This window comes from Struthio camelus, chromosome Z (genome assembly GCF_040807025.1).
Source record: "Struthio camelus isolate bStrCam1 chromosome Z, bStrCam1.hap1, whole genome shotgun sequence".
Taxonomy (NCBI): domain Eukaryota; kingdom Metazoa; phylum Chordata; class Aves; order Struthioniformes; family Struthionidae; genus Struthio; species Struthio camelus.
Window position 1 is genome coordinate 19,591,998 of NC_090982.1, and position 25,884 is coordinate 19,617,881.

General features: G+C 39.0%; 1 protein-coding gene across 39 annotated transcripts in view; it reads right to left on the reverse strand.

Annotated features, from left to right (window-relative positions):
• Positions 1-2,872: 2,872 nt before the first annotated feature.
• Positions 2,873-25,884, reverse strand: part of PTPRD (protein tyrosine phosphatase receptor type D) — a 1,218,182-nt gene continuing 1,195,170 nt past the window's right edge. For all 39 annotated transcript variants that reach the window (XM_068927738.1, XM_068927756.1, XM_068927755.1 and 36 more), the window contains 7 exons: positions 24,191-24,476; positions 23,523-23,701; positions 22,273-22,399; positions 21,155-21,280; positions 16,863-17,017; positions 9,244-9,379; positions 2,873-6,850 (listed from right to left, as the gene is read on the reverse strand). In XM_068927738.1, coding sequence (XP_068783839.1) covers positions 6,782-6,850; positions 9,244-9,379; positions 16,863-17,017; positions 21,155-21,280; positions 22,273-22,399; positions 23,523-23,701; positions 24,191-24,476 — 1,078 coding nt within the window. In that variant the 3' untranslated portion in view covers positions 2,873-6,781. The remainder of the gene's footprint in view (positions 6,851-9,243; positions 9,380-16,862; positions 17,018-21,154; positions 21,281-22,272; positions 22,400-23,522; positions 23,702-24,190; positions 24,477-25,884) is intronic.

The following is a 25,884-nucleotide window of genomic DNA, read 5'->3' on the forward strand; positions in this document are numbered from 1 at the left end:
TAAATCCAATAAGGCTGTTGAATATATAATGCACAGCCTTTATTGGCAAAGAAAGGCTGTTTGCTTGTTCCTGCTATAATAATAAAGACTTCTGCTGACAGAAGCAAGCTGAATGCATTTCGGGTTCAAAAGCACCCTATTTATAGCCTAGATGCAAAACGATCTCTATTCATTACAATGTCTCATTTGCAGGTTATCATTCTGCTCTCCTCTGAAAGCTAGTCAGCAGATGTTTCCTCCCAGCTTGACTCACTGCATTACTGATAGAAAAATATGCTGGATCCTACTATCACGGCCATGACAGGCAGAATAAGAGGGCAAAAACAGCTTGTTTAAAACAGACAGGGTAGTGCAATGGAAAATATTCTCTCTTGAATACTACTATAACTACAATATTCAAATCCTTTGTTTTTTTGAATAAAATAACTCTCCAAATGCTTTCAGTCAGTGCTAGGCAGCACAGCATTAATATTTCTTCCTAAAAAAAGGAAAAAGAAGAAAAACACCTAAACCCAACATTTTCTCAAAGGTCTTAAAGACCGTCTTTAGTAATATGTAGTTTATAGCCTATGCATATTTCATTTCCCCAGTGACAGAGTAAAGAAAGTAAAGGAGTGTTTCATACTCCTAAAAAGACCTTAAAAATATTATTTCGCAGTGCAAGTAATAGAGCGTATCATTTGATACCTTCTGTTGGCATTGTTGCCAATTTAATCCAGTGCTGTTGTCAAGGGTGATTGTCTGAAATTATGAAACTTCAAGGTTGCAAAATGCAGGGCTATTTGGTCAACTTTGCAATTCCACAAGCAAGCTACATTTTTTTTTTTCCAGAGTAAGTTTTATAGAAGAGGGATTCATTTGTCATCGATAGGTTGGCTTATATGTCAACTAGTTTGCTTTTTTTCCTCCAAAATACCAAAGTTTGCCAGAAGAATGTAAAAAATAATTAAATTAAAGATCATTCTGCTGATTATACAGTGGAAGAGGAAAAGAAAGAAGGTCACGTTCCCATGTGAAGCCAAAAAACTGCTAGTGGTTTCTGTAAACATTTTTCTCCACCTTTCTTGAACAGCGATGCCTACGATATTCTTAAGGTTTCATTAGATACTAATCTGTTCCAGACACTCTGGTCAGTGAGCAGCTTCCTTCCGCCCTATATGCCCCATCAGTATGTTTTCAATACTCTGCTCATATGTTTACTGGTAGCCCACTTTTATCCTAACACTCTCAGATAGACTGGGAGATGAGGGCAGTGGGTAAAGAAATACAAATGGCAGAAATGAATTCTCTCTTACTGTAGGGTCAGGACTACCGGGTGCTATCCCCAGTCAGGTACCTGCTCTATCCTTTTAAAAAACATTAGAATGAAAAAAATACCAAAGATTCTGGGAAGTCAGAATGTTCACATAACAAGATGTACTTGATGTTTGAAAGTCTAGCTATTGTTTTACTTTGATATGCAACAATTTGACATCTCAACAGTGTCTTGTAACTTTGATGATTTCTAAGGATGTGATATAAAAATATGTATGAAGAAATTTTTTCTGTATGAAGAAATTAGGACTTATTTCTAACTTAACTTAGAAATTAATTGGAACTAGTCTTGCTAAAACACATCAGCTGTACTTGAAATGTATTAATCCATTAATCCATTAATTCACAGTCAAATCTTTCTATCGACAATCAATTTTTCACACTGTTTATTTTGGTCTGTGCTGGATGCACGTAAGAATCCAAGGGGTCAAATTCTGACATTAAAGGGAACCATCTGACGCCACTCAGATGGTTACAGGAATCCTTACATAACACAACTTTAAACTATCTCACAAGGACCAGGCAAAATAACGTCCAAAGAAAAAGGTAGCCAGCCTGCAAATTAGTAACTGTAAAAATCCATTGAAGTCAGTAGGAAACTAATAAAATTGTGAGACTATTAAAGATTCCCTTTTAGCCTATTATCACTATCCAAATGGGAAAGTTAGGCTTAGAACAAAGTAAGTTCTTACATTTTAGCCTGATGTTGATGTCTTTGCAAAACCTTCCAGTGCAGAGAATTTTTTACTAATGTGTACTTGACACCAATTGCTAATAGATCGTGTTCCCTTAGTAGCCAAATAAGGTTAGAGATGGAGCCCGCCCTCTTTCAAAACCAGCAAGCAGAGCGAGATCGCCTCCTTTTTTCCTTGACCAGATTTCCATGCTGTGCTCCTTGTAGTTTGCCCCATTACACTTTTGCAAGTTTACCTAAACCTTTTCAAAGAAGAGTAATAGTGCTATTCTTCCCAGCGTTTCGATGGCAGCTTCAGACACCCAAATGGGCGCTCACTGCCAAGAGCCGAGGACACAGGACGGGATGAAATGAGTTACAGGTCTGTAGCGACTGCTGCCCACTATTGCTGAATGCCCACCAGCACCTTTGCACTGCTTCACCTTTGATCCGCTCCAGAGCCTGCAACACGGCAGCCAAATTCAGAAGAAAGTGAATAATTCACAATTCTCTGCAAATGTGTGTGGGTGTTTTGCTCCTGTTGGGATGGGACCTCAGAGTGGACAGAGACTGCATTTTTCTCAATGAATTGATACATTTCTAAAGCACAAAGTGGAAGACCTGAGGTATGTAAAGTGTCATAATTTTGTTGAAATTCATGGAGTTACGGCAATTCATGTCAAACAAGAATTTTGCTTATGCTGGCTCAAAAATTTGCTGCTGAAGACAATGAATTTGCTAACCTAGAAATGCATTTTCCATTGTCCTACTACTAGTTAAGAAGATTAATGACTGCTTTGTAGTTTCAATTAAATTCCTTTATCTCCATGAGGGAACAAACAAGTTTTGATTCCAAAAGTACTACTCAAGAAAGAAGACCAGGGCTGCATAACACTGACATTTTATTAGAATTCATTTGTAACAAATGGAACTTGTGTCAGCAAAGAACCGATTTTCATACAGACTTTCTTTCGCCACCAATGTAACGAAGTAAGAAAATAAAAAGCACGCCTTTCATTCTGTAAAACATTTACGCGTACTACTAATTAGAGGTAATTGTATTTTTTTAACAAGCCATTTTACAAGGTAATTTTTTATTTTTCAGTCTATGCATCCAAAACAAGAGCAAAGAACACAATTTTTTATTATCTTTGTAAAGACACTCCAAGCTTGAATGGCAAAGCCACATAACAGATGGTTATGACGGGACCTGCAGCCTTCTGATATCTGTTGGAGTATCAGGGCACCAAAAAAAAAAAAAGGAATAACCAAAAAAAAAAGAAAAATAAAGGAAAATCCGGAGAGAATAAAAGGAAAAAAAGCAGCTGCACTTTTTTTTTCGTCACTGCAAACTTTTTTTTTCCTTTTTACATGTTTTGTGTCATTTACGTACACACAAGTGGATTTTATAAGCAGTTTCTTACAGATGGGTTCAAGTAATAACATTATTGGGTGTAGAATCAATAGGGCAGTGCATAGTACAAAGGTATAGAAAGTGCAAATCTCCCTAGAGGGCCCCTCCCTTCCCCAGCCATCCTCTCCAACATCTAGCTACTCAAAACATTTTAAAAAAAAGAGCTAAAGTAAACTTTTGTACAAATCATTTTTATATATTTTGAGTTTTTCCCCATTGCAACTAATTACAAAATTAGACATAACTACACATACAAATGTAAATAATAGCACCGTACTGGTTATGCTGATGAAACCAATTCTAAGCTTGGAAATGTATGCTATATGTAGACATGCTTACAATTTAAATTAACTGTAGAATGACTATATATAAGAATACAGAAAGTGGAATGCACATCAATGATGCTAACGATTCTCTTTAGAAACAACTTATAAACATAAAAATTAAAGGAATACTTAGTTGTACAGTGGTTTCCCTTACAAATTGGCTCTAGTTTTTTTAACGCCCTCCTTTTTCCTTAGAGCTTACAAGATAGTCTGCTAGGGAGAAAGTTCTGATCTGCTTACAGATCTGGTGTGCAAGAATCTTCCCCAGTCTGTTTCCAAAAGTATGCTTTTTATGATTATACGTGTTTTTCTGATCCCCATTATTTGATTAAAAGGACATGACCACACCATGTAACCTGGCACTTCAATAATTCTTTAAAAAGTACAAATCAAGAAAGAACAAAAAGAAACATAGTGCACATTCTTCTCTGGTTCAGATGTAGGTTACAGAATCTCATTCTGAGGTAGCCTTCTATAATACTTCTATTTTATATATATATTTATATTTTTGTTTTTTGTGTGTGTTTTTTTTCTCTACAAAAGTGCTCAAATACAATGCTTGCTAGAGTTTGGTCTTTCATATATGTCTTTCTGCTAGTAGTGGGAAATGTGGAAGAAGAAGAAAAAGTTAAGGTGACACTGCCAAGCCATACTGATGCTCTTATCTGAAACCCCAAAGAAAGAATCCCTTTGATACTCATGTACTAACTGTGGTACAAGGCATGACAGAAAATGGGGTCAATGTAAATGGCATGCTGTTCAGAGTCCCACAAAATACTTTGTGCTGTTTACAGAATTTTCTTTATCCCCAGAAGAAAATCTAGTGTCATTCTAAAATATGCCCTGCGGGCTCAGTTGTGCTAGCCTTACATGAACCGTCCTACCGAAAGCAGCAACGGTTTGACTTTAGCAATCTGTTGACAAAAGTGAAAGAGCAGGGCTGGCCCAAAAATTAAAAAAAAAAATGCATGAACACTACTTATGTCAACTACTACTAGTGTACTGCTACATCTCTGCAATGATAATAACTATAACCAGTGACACAGTGGGTTTGAAAAGCCAACTGCAAATGGATCTTTAACATTGGAAATATGGAAAGACAAAGGGCCTTGACTATCTATGTATTTTGGGTTATCACTTATTACCATCCGTACTTGATTAGAGACTGGGAATGCGTATTATTCAAAATTGTCTGATTACGTGAGTTAGAATGTTTTAACTGAAAACAATAACAGAGATATGAACTGAACTAAATACAAATGAAGGCTAACTTAAAGAAATGCTATTCAAAACAGGCATCAAATATAAGGCACTCTAAATGTAAAATTAAAATAAAAAACCAGCATCTCCAAACAATGCTGTATGCCACAAAAAGTTTGATTTCACAGAGCAATGTGTGTTTGGCTTTGCCCTGTTACATATGATAAATGTAAATTTCATAGCGCACACTATAGACAGTATACTATTGAATATAATTTTAAAACATCTTAATAGCTAGTATATTACAACATTCTCCCCTCCTAAAGGGATATGCACTGACCTTTCCCACATGCACACCTCCTACATTTAATAATATGATTTCTTATTGCACTAAAGTGTTATAAATATTTAACTTCACTGGAAGCCTAAACCACATATTCTGTGTGTGTGTGTGTGTGTGTGTGTGTGTGTGTGTGTGCGCGTGTGTGCGTGTGTGTGTGTGCGTGTGTGTGTGTGTGTGCGCGCGCACGTGTGTGTGTGTGTTCAAGTGGCAATGTGGCTAGAAACATTTTTTGAGATAGGGATGATGTTCTAATATCAGTGATGTGCATTCCTCATTTCCCTTCAAAACAACTTTATGGACCTTGGAAACGCAGAGAGGATCAAATACTAGCATAGCTTGATTGTAGTATGCCGAAAAGCTTTCCCATCACTTCGATAAATCCAAGTCATGGAAGAACGGATATATTTATGTGTATGTGTGTAGATATCTATCTACCTGCATCTCTGTAGCTATACAGAGAGATAGATTTGGTTAGATTGTAATACATACATATACCTATACATATAGAAGGAGAGAGGGGTGTGCATGTGTATGCATGCGTGTGTGCGTGTGTGTGTGTGTGTGTGTGTGTGTGTGTGTTAGCAGCATCTTTATACTTTGCGCCTCCCTGTTGATTCCAAATGAAACCAAAAAGCCCCATTTTGTTTTAACTGATTGCAATGAATATTTTCTGAAAAGAAAATTAAAATAAACAAAACTGTAAAAGTAATATCTAACAAGACTGTGGTACTGTAGATAAATATAGGACTGCACAAAAATGTGCAAATTTTCAAATTTGTTAACATGTCTACAGCACGATATTACAGATAACAGTTCTACAGCTTAAAAAAATCTACAATTTTTAAACAAAAGAATGAACAGTTATGCAACCTTGTTTTTAATTCACTTCATTGAATGATAAACTCTTGTTAAAAAAAGGAAAAAGTTTACACAGTTAAAAATGAAGCACAGGTCAGCAGTATCTTTACAATACTAAAAAACTAAATCAAGGACTTTCTTTTTAAACATTCCCACATTTTCCCTAAAGTGTTATGATGAACAGTATGGTGGAAAGGGGTGATGTTGAAGCAAAGAGTCCCTTTTGTTTTAGAAGCCAGGTACCTGCCTTTAAACAAACATCTTGCACTGAATTGCAGTTCTCTCAAAACTCCTCTTTGCAACAATCATGCAATCCTGAACAAGATGATGCTTCTTTCCAATAATTTCCTCTTCCCTTTAACTTCAACCAATGTCGACCCTTGAGGTATCTGTAAATGAGATCCTTCAGACGCCTCACCGGTCAGGATTGTTTTATTATGGTTAGGTTATTAAACTGTGAATTCTTGGTCCACATGGAATAGTTTTTGTTTTTGTTTTTGTTTTATATATCCCCAATATTTTTGTTTGTTTTATATATCCCCAATAATTGCTCCTTAGCTAAGAGTTAAGAAGTATTTCTAAAGCACACCGTATGGCTCAGAAGCGGCTCTCTGGATCTTAAAGGGCCTGCAATAAAAATCCACGGTGGGTTTTTACGTTGCATAGTGATCAAAGCTGCCCAGATATTCGAGTGCGGCCCGATAGCAGAACTGATATTGATCCTGGAGAAAGAAAGAAAGAAAAAGAAAAGCTTCAAAAGGTGGCTTGTTAGTTGCTTTCTATTTTCTTTCAAGAGAGAATTCTTTGTGGCTACAGACAAATATACCACAGAGACATCTGCAGTTCAGCAGTATTCTCTTACTGACATCAACAGAACAGCAGTTTGAGTTACAATAAATGAAGATAGACTGAGACGCTCATTTAATGCAACAACATTCTCCACAGAATGCACCTTCTTTTCATGAAGAGACTATATACTCATTTACCGAGCATTTGTTGTTTTGAATTAATATAACATTAGCAAAGAGCTTTTTCTCTTATAGCAGCATGTTAAGACTCCTTTCCTCCATGTATTTGAAAATAACTAGCAAGATGTTCAATTAACTCTACAGCAAATATGACACACTGCACTAAGTGACAATATCCATCAAAGCCCTGATACAGAATGCTGCATGGAAAACCATCAGGTTAAAAATCAGGTTAGGAAGCAAGGGGACCACAACCTTCAGAAATGCAAGCTTTGTTGATGATGTGAAGATATCTTAGCCTGTGGCAAGAATAGGACCTGAGAGAGAAACATGTAGCTAAGCACCTTATTAACATGAAACAGATTGCACTTCAACCTGAAAGCAGAGAAAGAAAGCGCAAAGTGGTGAGAGATTTGCATATAGTTCTGGTGAATCCAATATTTGGCACATCATGTTATTCCCATGCACACACAGCAGTCCTTTTGCACATTTACGTAACTTTGCACACTGTTACTAAAATGCCAAGTCTGTGTACTCATTTGTAACTGTCACTCAGGATGTAGAAGATAAAAAAAAAAAAAAGAAATTACTTCTGAAAGCCTACCAAAATATCGAAACAGTCTACTCATTTATATTATAATGATATCTGGCAACTGCACATGGGTTATATTTATTCAAATCACAATTAAAAATTTTTTGAGATCAAGAGACTGACTAGATACTTGCATCAGTTTAATGACAGGATCACTAATACCTCCTTTCTCATTGGTGTTGGAACAGTGGGAGGATACTTTAAAATATATGCCTAGATTTTAAGTAGAGGGGTGGTCCATACTGATTTCAAGCCCTTTGTTAAATAAGGATTAGATTTCTTAGCACCTTATATTATTGAATGTAGGATTTCTTTTACATAGAGTCCTGAGAGAAACGAATCCCCAACACTTCTACTTTCAGCTGGGGATGAAGGGTAGCATACAGAAACAAGCTGAAGCAGGATGAGGGGGAATATATCACATAGCCCAATTCTGTATTTGTCAGGTTGGCTCCAAGAAACCTAGTTTTTATGTATGCTACATTTATTTCTTGGAAACAAAAGGATAGAAAGTAGATATTTTTCATTTTGCCTAATGTACACTTCCAGAATAGCGATGGTAATGGAACAGAAATGTAATTAATTCTTCCATTTGGTCATAGTGAGTTACTTGCATAAGTGCCAAGATTATCTACATTTCTCATATATGCATTTATAAAGTTATCTTCTTAAAAATAAGATTATCTAGCTTTTTCTGAAGAAGTGTAATTTTCTTGTAGAAAATGGTAAACTCTGGGGAACCATCTCAAATTTCATAAAATGTAATGTAAAAGTGAGTGCCAATCAAATTATGTCAAATAAATGTGTGACCTAAAATGTTCCCTTTCTCTTGCCCTTTGACATCTTTCTTTAACCTACTGCCTCAGGCTGAGTTCAAATCTCCTATTCAGAAATTTAAGCAGAAATTAAGCACATACTCATAATATTTAATGTTCTTTATGACATGACACAGTACCAAGGAACTAGGCCCAGGAGATCCGTTGATACTGCTTATCTCTCTTCTCATTTCTCTGTAGCACTCTTGCTAGCAAAGCAATCATTTAATCTGTAGTTTTCCCAAGGCTGAATTTACCATTATGATTTTCAGGCCAAACAGCCACCTGCTTGGTGACACAAAGTCAAGATAACCATGAAAATAATATAGCCTGAATTGGAAGCCAGGAACGACACTTTGCTCTTGGAACAGGCGGAATTTAGTGGGTACCCCCGCACAAGCATTTGGCCTCTTTTTTTACTACCACACATTTTGCCAGTAAGGAAAGGTTCAAACAAAAATGGGTAGCATTTCTTGAAAAATGGTTTTACTCAATTCAGGATCCACTACTGAAATGATTCTTTTCTTCCCCAGCCAGCAGCATCTACTGCCATAAAAACATGAAATAATCCTTGGAATCCATTTATGGCAAATTTTACTCTCTAGCCATAAAGTCACTGAACATATAACTGAAGGCACATTTTACACAGTCTCTATCTGAGCATTCTTGGCTGCGGAAATCGGTCCCCCCACCCTGCCTCCTTTTCCGTCACCGTTGTATATGGATACTGTTCTCCTCACCTCCGTCTGTACCATGGCTGGCCGTTGTGTCCTTAGCATTTTGACAGTCTGGAAGATGTCAACAACGCCTTCGTATCTCATTCTTTCCAGCACAATGCTCAGGGTTATGAATACTCCAGTTCGTCCAACACCCGCACTATTGCAATAAAAAAAAAAAAAGAGGAATGTTAATTGACAGTTAATACTGAAAAAATAGTCTGACAACTTATCTGTGGATACAACACACCATATGCGCATAGTTTTCAAAACAGAGAAAAGCTCACTGAGCAAAACTCCACAGCAAACTCCTACATTTCATTCAGAAGAATAACTGCTCTCAAGCAAACTCAACGCACTACTTATGTACTTCCTGACTTTACAGTCTTCACTGAAAAGTGACTTGGTTTGTTGATCTAAATGTACAGTAATCAGTCATGGTCAGGGAAGAAGAGTGTGTTTGCTGCTGGTGACCTACACTGGAAATGATAAAAGAAAAGGAAACCAAAACGCATGTTACTGCTTTCTTCTTCTTAACTTGTTCATGTGTATCCCCCTGTTTTGTAAACACTTGGTGCGTTAGTTGACCCTCTACTTTGAGTTGAAGACAACCAGTGGACTTTCAGTTAATATTGAAATTGTTCATACACAACTACAATTTAAATAACTGACACATGTAAAACCTAAGATACAGCTTCTATTGAAGTCTCACAGTCCAGTGTATAGATTACAGATACTGATATACACATACTGTGTGTGTCTACATTAGAATGGAATCACTTTTTTGAATATATGGCTTATCTGCCCTCTGTTCTATCTTGGATTTCTGTCACTAGCTAAAACTCACAAGAAAGAAATTCCTGTAATTAGAACTGCCAACAGTAGTCAGTTACTAAACTTAAGCAATCATCTACTCATGTGGATCACTCTTGGACACAGAAAAAATGATCTTCTGAGTCTGAACTTGTAGTGGTGGTAATCAAGCAATCAAGCATCATCTCACAGTGGTTTCCAACCACTTCATAAGGTTTTCTGCAGTAAAATAGGCTTGAGAAGCTGGAAACTTATAAACCTATTCAATGGTGTTTTACTGTTTAGTTTAGATCAGCACATTTCTACAGTTCTTAAATACATGTGATTGGATCTAGAAACTTTGCAGAACCATTTGGAGGGCTGAAGCCAAAGGACACCTGAGACACAACTTGATAAAATGACATACTCTCAGTGCAAGTATGCCTATCGGTAATGACAGCAGTCCTGCAGATCTAAAGCAACTAGATTATAAGATTTTTCCCTGAAAAGGTAAACTAGAAAGTTGATGTTTAAGAAACATGCTCTAAAAGTCCTGGGAACATAGCACTGAAACCTGCTTAGACTTTAAGAACTGATGACAGTGGGATCTAAATGTAGCACCCCAGAAAGTGAAGGGCACAGTGAAGGGCAATTACCATTTCAGGTTTCCTTGCTCCTGCTGAATCATTTAAAGAACTCAAACAAAAAGGTATGGCTTTCTAACTATATGTGTGATGACTTTCAGGTTAGGTATTAGTCAAATCCTTATTACCTTCAGAAAACTATTTGGAACTCTTTAAATCGGCAAGAGGAGAGAATTAATTTGCTCTCTTGTGTTCTTAAGAAGTGAAAAAGTATCTGGAGAGTTACTTAATGAGGAATACAGACTAATATGAAGAGATCTCAATGTTTTCAGATCCTAATTAGCCATCAAGTGTAATACCTTGGTAAAATCTGTAGAAAATTGACAGAGCTTGTTCTAGCTGAAAGTGACATGCATATTTAAACATTAATTCATTTCCTTTTAGCAGATACTTAGGATATCTGAAGAGTGATGGAAGCCCACAACCCTACTAGTAGTATTTTTAAAGATCAGCTGATTTTATTCAGTGCAAGTCATATTGCATTCTGAGTTCTACCACAATAATTTACAAAGGAGCGCACCACAGGTTTTGAAGAACCCTCTCTTTAGTAAGTGGTGAAGGGTCCTTGGAAACACTCCATGATGCTCCTGCTCAGCGTGAAGATTGATTGAAATTTTAACAATTAGAGACAGAATACTTTAATCAGTCATGAAGAAGTACTGATGTTTTATAAGAGGGAGGAACTTATTCTTAAAAGTAGGTCTTGAATGCATGTTGGGAAAAGGTATTCTTCCTTACTCTCCAAGAGTTGAAATAGCCTCTACCCTCTGCTGCTCTTCCATATGGGCACTAATGACACAAAACGCAAATTGGAAACCATCAAACAGGACTTCAGAGCTCTGGGAATGGTGGTCAAGCGTCTGGGAGCCCAAGTCATTTTTTCCTCAATCATCTCGCCTGTGAGGGTGAAGGACAGGAGGAGGAGTAGACGAGTTTTCCAAGTTAACAACTGGCTGCGCCGCTGGTGTTGGCAACAGGGCTTTGGCTTCTATGACCATGGAACCCTGTTTGAAGATCGACAGCTGATGGGGAGAGATGGGATCCACCTCACCAAGTGGGGCACACGTGTCTTTGCCAACAGGTTGGCCAGTCTGGTAAGGAGGGCTTTAAACTAGGCAAGATGGGGGAAGGGGAATGGTATAGTGGCAGGGGAGTCAGTAAAACACCGCTCAAGCCAGGATGCCTCCAGCAGGTGCATGCAGCCAGGGGAGACAGCATGCAACGTGGCTATGGAGGATCCTCTTGCACCTCTCCTGGGAAGCCTGCATGCTTGACTGGCTCTCTCAAATGCCTGTACACCAATGCACGCAGCATGGGGAATAAGCAGGAAGAGTTAGAGATCTGTGTGCGGTCGCAGGGCCACGATCTCATTGCAGTCACAGAGACATGGTGGGATAGTTCACATGACTGGGATGCCGTCATGGATGGCTATGTGCTTTTTAGGAAAGACAGGCCAGGAAGGCGAGGTGGTGGAGTTGCCCTTTATGTGAGGGAGCAGCTAGAATATATGGAGCTCTGCCTCAGGGAGGATGAAGAGCAAGTGGAGAGCCTGTGGGTAAGGATTAAAGGGCAGGGTAACATGGGTGACACTGTTGTGGGGGTTTCCACCTGATCAGGAAGAGGAAGTCAATGAGGCCTTCTACAGACAGCTGGAAGTAGCCTCACGCTCACAGGCCCTGGTTCTCATGGGAGACTTCAACCACCCTGACATCTGTTGGGGAGACAGCACAGCTAGGCACAAACAGTCAAAGAGGTTCCTGCAGAGGATTGAGGATAATTTCTTGACTCAGGTGGTGGAGATGCCAACGAGGAGAGGTGCGCTGCTAGACCTTGTACTAACGAACAAAGAAGGTCTGGTTGGAGATGTGAAGGTTGGGGACAGCCTTGGCTGCAGTGACCATGAGATGGTGGAGTTCAGGATCCTCCGAGGAGGGAGCAGGGCAATGAGTAGGATTGCAACGCTGGACTTGAGGAGAGCTAACTTTGGCCTCTTGAGGGACCTACTTAGGGGAATCTCCTGGGGTAGGGCCCTAGAAGGAAGGGGGGTCCAAGAAAGCTGGTTAATATTCAAGCATCACTTCCTCCAGGCTCAGGATCAGTGCATCCCTCTGAGGAAGAAGTCCAGCAAAGCGGGCAGGAGACCTGCATGGATGAGCAAGGAACTCCTGGCCAAACTCCAACAGAAGAAGGAAGTACACAGAATGTGGAGAAGGGGACAGGCCACTTGGGAGGAATACAGGGACAGAGTGTGCAGGGATGCGACACGGAAGGCTAAGGCCAAGCTGGATTTAAATCTGGCAAGGGATGTCAAGGACAACAAGAAGGGCTTCTTCAAATACATCAATAGCAAAAGGAAGACTAGGGAAAACGTGGGCCCGCTGCTGAATGGGGTGGGTGCCCTGATAACAAAGGATACAGAGAAGGCAGAGTTATTGAATGCTGCCTTTGCTTCCGTCTTCACTGCTAAGGCCAGTCCTGAGGAATTCCAGACCCTGGGGACAAGAGAGGAAGGCTGGAGAAAGGAAGACTCTCCCTTGGTTGAAGAGGATCGAGTTAGAGATCATTTGTCCAAACTTGACATCCACAAATCCATGGGCCCCGATGGGATACATCCGCGAGTGCTGAGAGAGCTGGTGGATGTTATCGCTAGGCCACTCTCCATCATCTTGGAAAGGTCCTGGAGATCAGGAGAGGTGCCTGAGGACCGGAAGAAAGCCAGCGTCACGCCAGTCTTCCAAAAGGGCAAGAAGGAGAAGCCAGGAAACTACAGGCCTGTCAGCCTCACCTCCATCCCTGGAAAGGTGATGGAACAGCTCCTCCTGGAGGTCCTCACTAAGCATCTGGAGGACAAGAAGGTGATCAGGAGTAGTCCGCATGGATTCACCAAAGGGAAATCATGCTTGACCAATCTGATAGCCTTCTATGACGGAATGACTGGCTGAGTAGATGAGGGGAGAGCAGTGGATGCTGAACACCCTGGACTTCAGCAAGGCTTTTGACACTGTCTCCCATCACATCCTCCTAGGTAAGCTCAGGAAGTGTGGGCTAGATGAGTGGACGGTGAGGTGGCTTGAGAACTGGCTGGATGGCCGAGCTCAGAGGGTTGTGGTGAATGGCGCAGAGTCTAGTTGGAGGTCTGTAGCTAGGGGTGTCCCCCAGGGGTCAGTCCTGGGTCCAGTCTTGTTCAACCTGTTCATCCGTGACCTGGAGGAAGGGACAGAGTGCACCCTCAGCAAGTTGGCTGATGAGACTAAACTAGGAGGAATAGCTGATTCACCAGAGGGCTGTGCTGCCATTCAGAGGGACCTGGTCAGGCTAGAGTGATGGGCAGAGGGGAACCTCATGGAGTTCAACGAAGGCAAGGGCAGGGTCCTGCCCCTGGGGAGGAAGAACCCCATGCACCAGGACAGGCTGGGGGCTGACCAGCTGGAAAGCAGCTCTGCAGAAAAGGACCTGGGAGTCCTGGTGGGCAAAAAGCTGACCATGAGCCAGCAATGTGCTGCTGTGGCCAAGAAGGCCAATGGGATCCTGGGCTGCATTAGGAAGAGTGTTGCCAGCAGGTTGAAGGGCAGTGGTCCTTGCAGTCTACAAAGCCCTGATGAGGCTGCATCTGGAGCACTGTGTCCAGTGCTGGACTCCCCACTACAAGAGAGACATGGCACTACTGGAGAGGGTCCAGCAAAGGGCTACAAAGATGATGAAGGGACTGGAGCATCTCTCCTATCAGGAAAGGCTGAGGGAGTGGGGCCTGTTCAGCCTGGAGAAGGGAAGACTGAGAGGGGATCTGACCAATGTGTGTAAGTATCTGAAGTGGGGGTGTCAGCAGGATGGGGTTAGATTCTTCTCCGTGGTGCCCAGCAGCAGGACAAGAGGCAACGGGCAGAAACTGAACCACAGGAAGTTCCACCTAAACCTGAGAAAAAACTTCTTTCCTGTGAGGGTGACAGAGCACTGGAACAGGTTGCCCAGAGAGGTGGTGGAGTCTCCTTCGCTGCGGGTATTCAAAACCTGTCTGGATGTGATCCTGGGAAATATGCTCTAGAGGGCCCTGTACGAGTAGGATGTAGGAGTAGACGATCTCCAGAGGTCCCTTCCAACCTCAACCATTCTGTGATTCTGTGATTCTGTGAAATAAAACTGCAAATGCCTAAGGATGACTCTGGTTAATATTTTGCTTCTGAGTGAACAATCCTTTACTATTTTAGTTAATTTTTAATTGATTGCCTAGTGAGGTTAGAAAGTTTTAAATAGTAACACACTGACCTATTTGAAAAAGTGCCAGAGAGAACGTACCTAATATTTTAAAAGTGTGGGTGGGGTGGTTTACTGAGGAACACAGAAAGCAAACTCATGAGAAATGTGTAGAGTGGGATGGAAACTACAGGGAACTGGCACTTGGGGAATTCGATGGTTAAAAAAATTCCCCATTTTTTTCCTCTATAAGAAAAATCCTTAAAAACACCTCATGGTACCAGCTGGAGCCATTATAAGAATGCTCCAAAAACTAGGTCAGTGGAGGTGCCTGGGATACCTTGTGCTTCCCAAAAGAAGCAAATAAACTTTTCAATGTAAAAGGGTTATTTAAGGTTCACATGAGCTGACTAACATTGATAATGATGATTGGCATTACAGAGCTCTAAATTGTTATTAGCGTGATGATGAAACATTTAAAGACAAAATCATGATGGGTTATGTTGGATCTAACATTGTTTCTACCAAAATCAAGAGCAGAATTCTCCATCGCTTCAGCATGAAAGAGTATACATAACTGGAAGGGCTGCATCACCTACTGTAAGAAGTATTTCATTTTAGAGTCACAAAGGTAGTGCTTACTTGGGAGAAAGGACTTAGAAGAATACTTGTTTTCATATTTGCTTTTGTATTTGCTTTCTTATGCATGCCTACATACAAGGGCAAATACTGGTTACTGTTCCTCTGCTCTCAAAAGTCTTTAATGTCAGGAAGAACGAGGCTTGTTCTTATCATGGCTGTCTTTTACTCTCCTTTGCAAAATGCATCCCTAAACTCTTCTTTTCAGTGTCATTCTCCTTTATGGGCAATAAAAATCCTTGACACACAGAAAAAGTGGAATTCAAATACTCCAGCGTATTTACTTTGTTACACTTCCTGATTAAGGAGCATAAAGATCTCTGTTAAAACATAGCATCAGAACATGTGAACCTATTCTTCTGCGTTTGAAAGGACAAGAATCTCTCTCTTCCTCTCTCTCTCCCCCTCTATTTTCATTTGTATGCTGTAGCACACTAGTATTGGAGCACTGCTTGGCTTGAAGAAAGGACCTGGTACCTATATTAGTATTTTTCATCTCTGTTATATAAATAACATTTCCTTTATCAAAAAATAATTTAATGTTGCAAAATGAATATCTAAAATCCTAATGGAATTTATAGAAAGCAATTTATTAAATAAGAGATAAAAGATAAAGATATTGTTTTTGGCCATCTGCTATAGACTGTAGAATACAGCAGTGAAAGTAAATAAAAAATACCATAATATTATAACAGCTCACCCCTGGATTATTCCAATGCACCCTGCAAGCTGCTGTCATCTGTATCTCAATTGTAAAGGAATTGAGGGATTTCATCACATCAGAAAACGGGCATTACATTCTGAGGTTCTAACTCACCAATCCAAACCTCAAGCTTTTGCCTTTTTTGACAGGCAAAGTTTCTGAAATCTGATTTCTATTCTGTTCAGCTTCCTGATGTAGCCACCATTTTTCTTTGGCTTGTCTTGATTGCCACTAAGGTGCTACTCAGGAGTAACTGGGTTGTTCACAGCTCATAATCCCCACTGTTGTAACAGATTCACTTTTAACTACCAGTAGAAAAAAATCAGATGGAGCAACCTTTGATTAGGCATTTCCTACTGCCTTCTGAATGTAACACTGATCAGGTTGTTTTTACCCTGTGGTAGAGAAAGTTTTCAACACAGAAAAAATCACATGCTTCCACACACTTCAGGAGAATCTTTTCTGTCCGCAGGTAATTGCATCACAAAACAGTTCCCATTTCCTAAAGCAATCCTCCTATATGCTCCTTTTTAACCCCTCTATTTGATTACATTTCTGATAGTTCACCTACGAAGTTGCACTTACCTATACACTTTCACTGCAGTCAGCTACTTCTAAAGTCAACTTTAGAAAAAAAATTGCACATGAATTATTTTGAGATTTTGTTCACTTACCTACAATGAACAGAGATTGGTCCATCCTGACCAAACTGCTCTTTTGTTTTATGCACTTGGCCTATGAAGTCAATAAATCCTTCTCCAGACTTTGGCACTCCTTGTTCTGGCCAGTCAGTGAACTGGAACTGCCTCACAGTACGGGACTGGCCATCCTTTAATGAAAAACACACATAATGTATCCCAGAAGAATGTCCCAGTGGCTGGAAGCCAGCCAGTCAACAAAATAGAAGGGCAGTCACGAAAAAATGTACATTAGGTGGGAGTGGGGAATGGCTCAGATCACATGGACATAGGTTCTTTCAATCACAGTACTGATCTGTGTTTTTGGAGCTATAATGACACATTGGCACAGAAATGGAATTTCACTAACTACGACACTGTGCAGATTCCTTTCTGCATCAGATAGGAGAGTTAACTGACATTTTGCCAGCGTAAAAAGAGAGGCTAAGGATAAGGAAGTTAAGATATCATTAGGCTATACAATTATTTTCTTAAGCTGTGCTTTGAGTGTTGCGGACTGTAACTTTCCTTTAATACTAAGTAGGTAGAATATGGCCATCCAAGCTGCCCTTTCACTTTACAAAAATAGTCAATGACTGCATGTCAGGAATATCTTTACTGATAAGACTCATTTAGATACTGGGCTCTTTTCAGAGGGTATCTTTGATAGCACAGCAGTCATGGTGCTTTCTGGGAGGTAGATGCTTGCCCGGAAGAAGATGACCAAGTCCCTGTTTCAAAGTTCAGGACCAGTCACTTGCTTCAAATCATGAACTTTCTTTGAATCATTGTAATTTCACTTACTAATAGCTTGGACAGGGTTCAAACCAGTAAAAATCTACAAGAGTTTTGTCTCTCCAAACATGTTATCTGACGCTGGTTAGGAATATTAACAGGATTGTTTAAAAGTGCAGAATGCTGCAGCATGGTTATGTTTATAATAAGCCACAGACACAGGTGAAATCCACTGCAAACTCCAGTTTCTGCTGCATGCCTATTTAACGTGCAAATGCTCAGGATAGCATAAATAATAAACACACAATCTAACTAGACGAAGTAAACTTGTCTCAAACTTTCAAATGTCATGCTTGATGTTTCTGAGCACTGCCAATCTGTGTAGCTGTAATATTTAACAGCATGAACACAAATTGAGCTACTACTGTGAATTAATTCCTGTGGACACGTTATATTCCTTAAGCACCCACCCTGAAAGTGTCTTCAAACTGGTCTTTTACCAACTGAAACTCACAAAAAATTAAAATGATTTTAGAAGATCCTCTGAGAAACAGATAGTTATGATGAAGGCAAGAATAGCCTTTTCTTCCTTTTTTTTCCCCACCATGAGCTCTCAGTTATTATAGACCTTAGAACTGAAATAGACATCATTTAAAAAATAAACAAAAATAAAAGCAGTAATTTGCTTTTATGCTTCTTCTGGTCCTGTGGGTTTCTACCTCCCATGCGTCAGCTGAGAGTGAACGGGTATGTTGCCAACCACAGCCCAACGGAGTAACACATACCCTCTTTTTTGCCCTATTGCTTTGATTCCTACTCTGATAGTAAGTACTCTATTTGTGTGGAATATTTTTGTCCACTAAAAAAAAGTGTTATCTGTTCCAAAATATTTATTTCTAGTAGTCATCAGCACAAAGAACCACATATAAAACACATTCTACCTAAAATGGCATTTTCTTAGTATGACATTTTCTCATAATGACCTCTGTGATCACATTCCCCCCAACAAGCTAATGTAGTGCATCATTCAAGGCACTATAAGCATGTGACATTACTCCATCAACAAGACTAAACAATAAGTTGACTCCCATTTCCCCAAAATAAAGAAATAAAACCTTAAGTGTGACTCTATTGCAGGGTGTCAATTAAGGTGATGGAAGCTCTTTGACAATTTCTGATCTAGATAGGATTTACACTACAATAACCTTCTCTCTTTAAGGGAGCAGAAAGGAGAAAGAAATATTCTGCTTTACTGAAGTCTAAGCTGTCATTGGAAAACCAGCAAATTTCTACTTATGAAATAGACTTAATGGTAAATATTTGTTTATCAAATTTGTCTAAATCACCTGTATGGTATATTTCGTGTTAGTAATAACTCAGTAATCCGGTGGTAATCTGTGAAGGCTGTACTCATTTTGTTTTAATGGCAATAACTTCTGTTATTTAATACTATTTAATGAGCACACAAGCCAAGTGAGTTAGTCTGATGTTAGACTACCATTAAAGCAGACTGGGAGCTGATGTGCAATTTTTTACACAGTTCCCCATGCTCCTGACATTATAAACATTGCTGCTTCCTTTTAATGAGATGCTTGCCAATAGTAGTCCAAATACAAATGCCAAATTTTATTAAAATCTTTCTTTTCAAATATTATCACAGGTAACACAGAGAGCGTACGAAGTACGAGTTATCAACATACGAACTTTCAATCCCTGTATGGAGCTCAGGGCTTTTAATGAATAACCCTACTGATTGGCTGACCATGTGGATTCCTTCTTGCTTCTACAGGGGATGTTCAATTGTCTTTTGATGAGGCTGTAGAATATATAATACTCTCTTACAGCCATCGCTAATAGGTTGGCCTTATACGAAACTGCCCCAACACATCGACCTTGGTAGTTTACAGAGAAAGTGCGTATAAAGCAGTCAGAACAGTAGATTGAAAGGGTTACAGAGGCCAATTCCACCTTACAACAACTCAGTTTCAGAAATAACAGGGAGCTCCACACCGAACACTTGCTGCTGGCACCTACAAAGGCAGCGCGCTCCCTTGCTGCCTCTGGGGAATAACCGGCCAGCTCAGCTCCACCAGGGCACTGATTCTGACATTATTAAAGTGCTTGAAGATAAGGGGGCGGGGGAGAGGCTGGTTACAACCGCTGCAGCATTTATTCTCCTTTGAACATAGGAATTTAGTTAGATGGGTGTGGCAGTTACTGGGTGTGGCAGGCATAAAAGCCTAACTACAGGAAAACTGTAAGATACATTTTTCCTAAGTAATGCTTACTGCTCTCAGAAAATTTGATGGAGCTACCGTTTCCAAGCCCGTACAGAAAATATAAAATGGCCCTGAGACCTTGCCAGTGAGCTATTTAACAAAATGGAGACCATTAAGATAAAAAGATTTTTAAAATTTGAAAAATAACAATAAGCAATTATAAAATGTCGTAACAGGATTGCTGACATGCATGTATGGCACTTTTTAACAGAGGTGTAGTAAGAGCAGAACCGGAAAAACTATTTCTGGCACATTAAGTTACGGAACCCTTTTAGATTTTCACTTTGTTAGCTATAGACAGACAGACTGAGATTTACAAATGTACTGTTTTACCATAAAGTCTTAAATAAACTTTTGCAAATATATTTCACCCTAGGTACTGTTTGCAGACTCTTCCATTCAACTGCATATGTGGCTTTTTGTTAGTGTTATTTAGTCTGTGATTTGAGCTTGGTGAACTATATATTTTGGATGGTGACTGGCAGCTCTGAGTAACTAATAAAGTTGTTCCTGGACAGTACATCCACTGTTTTGCTTGAATAAACAGTATTCTACAGTGCTTATAGAAATGCAGATGGCAGTAATTTTTCCCATTATGCACAGTAAAATGCTAGAAATCGTAAGTCTGAGAAATACCAAATATATATTTAAAGTTTATGTACATTTAATCTTACATCAGGGCACAGTTTGGGACTCAGGAATTCAGATAAGAAATGCAGAATGAAAATGAGGAAACTAGGGTCACAGCTGTACAGCTCTTCTCTGCAGATATAGAAGAGTGCTGAGAATAAGGTATGCCAAAAATCAAATTAAAATGTGCAAAGCTTGTCAAGCTTTTCTTAAGAATGCTATTTGCTTGGCAGTTTTTAAATCTCACTAGATTAACCTTCATACTCAGTCAACCTAGAAGGTGGTTCAAAACAATGTATTTACAGCTGTAAGTGATGACAATTCCCCCCACACCCCCAAAAGGATCAAGGGGGGAAATGAGGAGAAAGGGAGGATGGCATTCAAATCATCTAATGCACTTCAGCATAAATACTTATTCAGAACTCTGCAAAATTCTGCTGCCCAGATGTTATATCTGAATGTAGTCAATTGCTCTTACATGAAGATGCTATACATTTAATATCTTTCTCTACTGTTCGGTTACTGCTTGAAAACTAAGTTCACACCTAGGGCTTTGCTAATTAAAAAAAAAAGAGAAAGGAAGAGAGAGAAATAGATATTCTCTTTTAAACTTATGTGAAATGGGATAATGTTGTGTTAACTTACTCTTGCATCTGTAACCTTGAATTCCCTCAGAATATACTGCGGCATGTTGTACTCCGCCATCGGGTCTACCACAAAATACTGGTATCTGGCTGAACGCTCTGCAGGCCAATACTGGTGGCACTTTTCCTGCAAAATAACAAAGAAAAACACATTTCTTGTTACTCAAGACCGCCTCCACAAACTGTTTTACATTCAAGTAAGGGTAATATTTATGCAAAGCACCATTACTGATAGAACTGTCAACTGTTTTAATGAGATTGAACTGTTTAAAGCAAAACGTAAAAACTGTACCTAGAATATAAAAATCATCTTCAATATTGCATTGCAGAGGAGCTTTATCTGGTCATTGTACCTCTGAACTTATTTACATTTCTGCTTAGGTCCATTATTTATCAGTGGCAAGAAACACTTAAATTTCAACACAGAATGGGATGCAAACTTCAAGGCTATTTTTACTTTTCTCTCTCCTTCTCTGTGGAAGCAAGTGCTCCCTGGCCTCCGTCAAGGGTCTGTTCAACTCTGCATTCACTATCAATGCCCCAAACCACCTCTATTCCACAAATGTTTGGTCGGGCTCAGATTTCACTTTTCGTATACCAGTTTTATCCTTGACGTAATCCTGTCTAGATAGTAATCTACTTCATTCTTTCCATTATACAAAGCAGCACTTAAATGACTTTGGGACTGTAAATAGGATGATGAAACTGGTAAGTTTAGCACAACGAGCACACAGAAAACATTCAGCTCTGTTAAAAATACTGCACTTTCCTCTAATGTTGTTAACATTAGAAGCTGCAGAAGAGAAGTTTCCAGATGAGAAATCCTCATTACCCAGTAGTCAGCAATGCTCTCCCTCATTTCTTTGTAATACCAACATGAGAACTAAGCTACTGAATCTCGCTGCGTTCCAGAGCAAAATGCGATGTCCAGCTTGTTTACTGCAACACATCCACAGATTGCAAATTCTAGCACCTTGTGATCTCCTTCTTGAAAGGAGAAGGAACCTAATTCCTGACCTTTATATCTTTAGACATCCCCATAACGACAAAATATTTGAATTAGAAAATATTAGAATTCTAATAAACATTGCACTGTGGAAATATTATAGTAATACTTACTCTGCCCATTTCTCGTAGCTTAGTAAGCATGACTACAATTGTAGAATTATGCTCCCAGAGCATTCTCCAGAAATCTTCAGTTGTTTCTGCCAGAGGTCCCTGTGTAGCTATGTAAGCCTTTTGCTGCCTGCGTTGAAAGAAAAATTAAATTAAGAAAAATATTTTAAATAAATGTAAATTGATACCCATGTTGTCTGTTTATATGTAAACATTATCTAGAGGAAAAGTTGTAAGTTATTAATAATAAGCACATTAAAACCTCATTATGATTGTTTAATCAAACAATGACATTTTTTATTTTTAGAACTTTGCGTAGGAAATTACTCTGTTAATATTATGATATATGCCTTTATCATTATTACTTAAATTTTAATACAACACTAATAGCTCCGTTTTGTGTGCTGTAAAAAGCACTTAAGAAACACTTAGTTGTGCTGCTTCATTTTGCAGAAATAACTGTTGTACTATCTATTAAATTCAGGAATTATAGCATAAAGCAGTGTCTTTATTAACTCCTTTTCAACAGTCTAATGCCTCCAGCAAAAGTAAGGCAGAAAAAACATTCAGAAGTGGAATGTGCTGCATTCCCAGGCCTTAAAATCCTATTTGTGGAAGGTACTACCAAGCTGTTAAAATCTCCTGGAGGAGGGGCTCAGAAAATGAGTTCTGTGGATGCAGATATTCAAGAACACCTAAAAAGCCTTAGGGAAAGTACACTGTTTCTCCTTTATGTCTTTTTCTATCAACTGCTTAAATCAGCCAAGGGCATCTTGCTCTGTGTTGTAATGAAGGTGCTGGTTTAAATACATATAAACTGCTTTTTGGAGGCCAGATCTGGTCTTAATCAGTGTTTCAAGATCACAGGTCATCACCTTGACACCGGCAGTACACCTCGTGCATGTTATTTCTATATATCTTTTGAAGCAGAATAGTTGTGGAAAGATTGAGATTCCAAAGCGTGAACGCACTTAAAATCTCAGTAACCTTCAGTATGTAAAAACATGCCGAGAGTTCTCAATAGTATTAAGGTAGGTACAATTTTATTATTTAAGACTGTATGACACTTACACCCTACACAATTTTCCTCTGTTGTATAGATGAAAATCTAAAGCCATTATTAACGTTAAAAAGTAGAACAAAACACAACATGTCCAGATTATAAACAATACTAAATCTTGTTCACTATAATTGCGTAAGTAATTATGTAAACTTCTAAAACAGTCCATATGGGAACACATCATCATTAGTACCTGTATCCATCAATAAAACTGGCATTTATATAATCAGAGCCTTCTACTCCTCGGATTGGCTGCAAGCATACCCTTGTAGACTCATATGGCATAATATTGACAAGGCGATTTTTGAATTTATTACATGGAAGATTGGCACTGATGAATCTTGAAGTGTGAGCTTTAGAGCTAGCTAGACGCTGTTGAAAATAAATAAATAAAAAGACTTAAGATCAGTTATGACAAAAGCGAATGTCATTTTCAGATTTGATGATCTCTGCTTATGATCCATTAACAAATTATTTCAATTTCTAATGTTTGTTTTTTCATAGTTCACTGCATTACCTAAATGCTTGTAAAGCTTCTTTCAATACTATATAAAAGTTTAATGATTGCTCCATTAATGCATATGAACAAATTTAAAAATTGAACACTTACACAAATATAAATTTCAAGCTATTCAAAAAATAAAGGAACAGCAGGGTTAAAACACCCACTCGGAACAGTTCCTGTCTGGACACTAATTGAAAGCAGAATTATATATTTTACAAAATGTTATCTTCTCAGTTTACAGTTTCATGCTCAAGTTGATCTAGCTTTTGATGGCTGGAAACAAGTGGCAGGGGATACAGCAGCATTAAGTGTTACCTAATTTGTTTTTGCCTCCTCACAAGGTAATATGTCAGTACCTTAAATTCCAGTTCCATTCCTGTGACATTCTCTCCCGTTTCGATCTGTGTCAGCTTCTGAATATATGCATACAGGTTTCTGGCTGGCACTTCGGTATTTCCACATGTCACTGCTTCCAGCAGTGCATCATGGATAAAGATGTATTGGTCCTCAGTTTGAACCATGTAATTCCTCTGCGCTCTCATTAGAGTTACGTGGCCATAAATATCTACAGTCTTTTCATGCTTTATTCTCTCTAACATGGCATCTATCACAATGAAACAGCCAGTCCGGCCGACTCCAGCACTGAAAAGAAAAGAACACGGGAGGAAAAACATGAAGGAATATTTCATGCAGCATGCTTATTTTTATGGCGTTCAAGTTTTAAAATTTCATAATAATGATTTGAAAAGCACATTTCTCTGGATAGTGACATCAGCTTCTATGAAAGAGGCCAGTGCCTTTGAAATAAGTGAACTCCTTTAACTCCTATTACAAGCAATCGAGGATGCAGAAAGCTTTTGTAAGAGACCTTTGTATTTTGCAGGCTCAGGCTTGTATAGGTAAGAAATAAAACACATTGCAACATTTTTTAGAGATACATATTCTTAAAAATGAAAATTACTACATATAACAAGATAACATATATGCTAAGAATGCCAGTGTTTTTTGTAGTGTTGTTGTTGTTGCTATCCTCTTCTTACTGACATGAATTTAATTAGCAGACACTGACATTATCCAAAATGAGTGTCACAAATTCTGCTTTGAAGGCAAACTTCATGTCCTTTCTCCAGCTCAGACTGCGCTTTCAATTGAGGCAGCTTGGTTTACCCTCCCCTCCTTTGCCCAGCCAGGCCATAATATTATGCTTTGCTCCATGGAGTGATGCCTAGTTAGCTACACTAGCTTTAGGCCTGGAAAATCCTTAGCTAGTCCTTTCAATGTATGTCTTTTATCTCTAGCAAAAAGTAAGACACAACTGGAAGGACCAGAACCTGGACCAGGATGTTCAGCTGTCAGACTGTTTCAAAAGGCAGATGATAAAAAGACTAAAATATGGTTAAAGATGGATCTTGACTTCACAACAGTGAATTCATGTGCAGACGGGGTCAGTAATATTCGTCAGCCAGAGGCTAAGCCAGTGTCTCCTCACAGATTCTAGATCAAATCAGGTGCTGGACATCTCGAGCTAGATGGACTATTTTGGATGTGAGCTAAGGCGGTTGCACATCAATCCTGTTGAGACCGAAGAAATTTCTACTTCTCATCTATCTGCACAGGAGATGATTCCTCAGGACCATCTCCGAGCTAGAAAGTTGCTTTCCTGTGTTTCGTGGGCAGTTACTGAGAGTTTGGCACAGGATTTACGTCCTTGTCCAAGAAATATTCAGCTGAGTCCAAAAGAACATAAACATCTCAGTAACAGACCTCCTTAATAACAGTTTATTTTTACAACACCTGCTGTCAAAATATGCCAGACTTTCAATGACTTTAGTCATCCCCTCTCTATCTAAAAGGTTTTAAATATGGGCTACTTTAATGACTCCTAAGGACAATGTTATGCAATCATAGGAGGAGAAAAAGATATACAGTACTTACCTTGATTAAATTGCTATCAATCATATATGATCCATTATATGGCATTTGGCATAAAAGAACAGGTTATAGAAGGCTTCAGAGAAGGAATATTAAAAAAGACTACAGAATATACAAG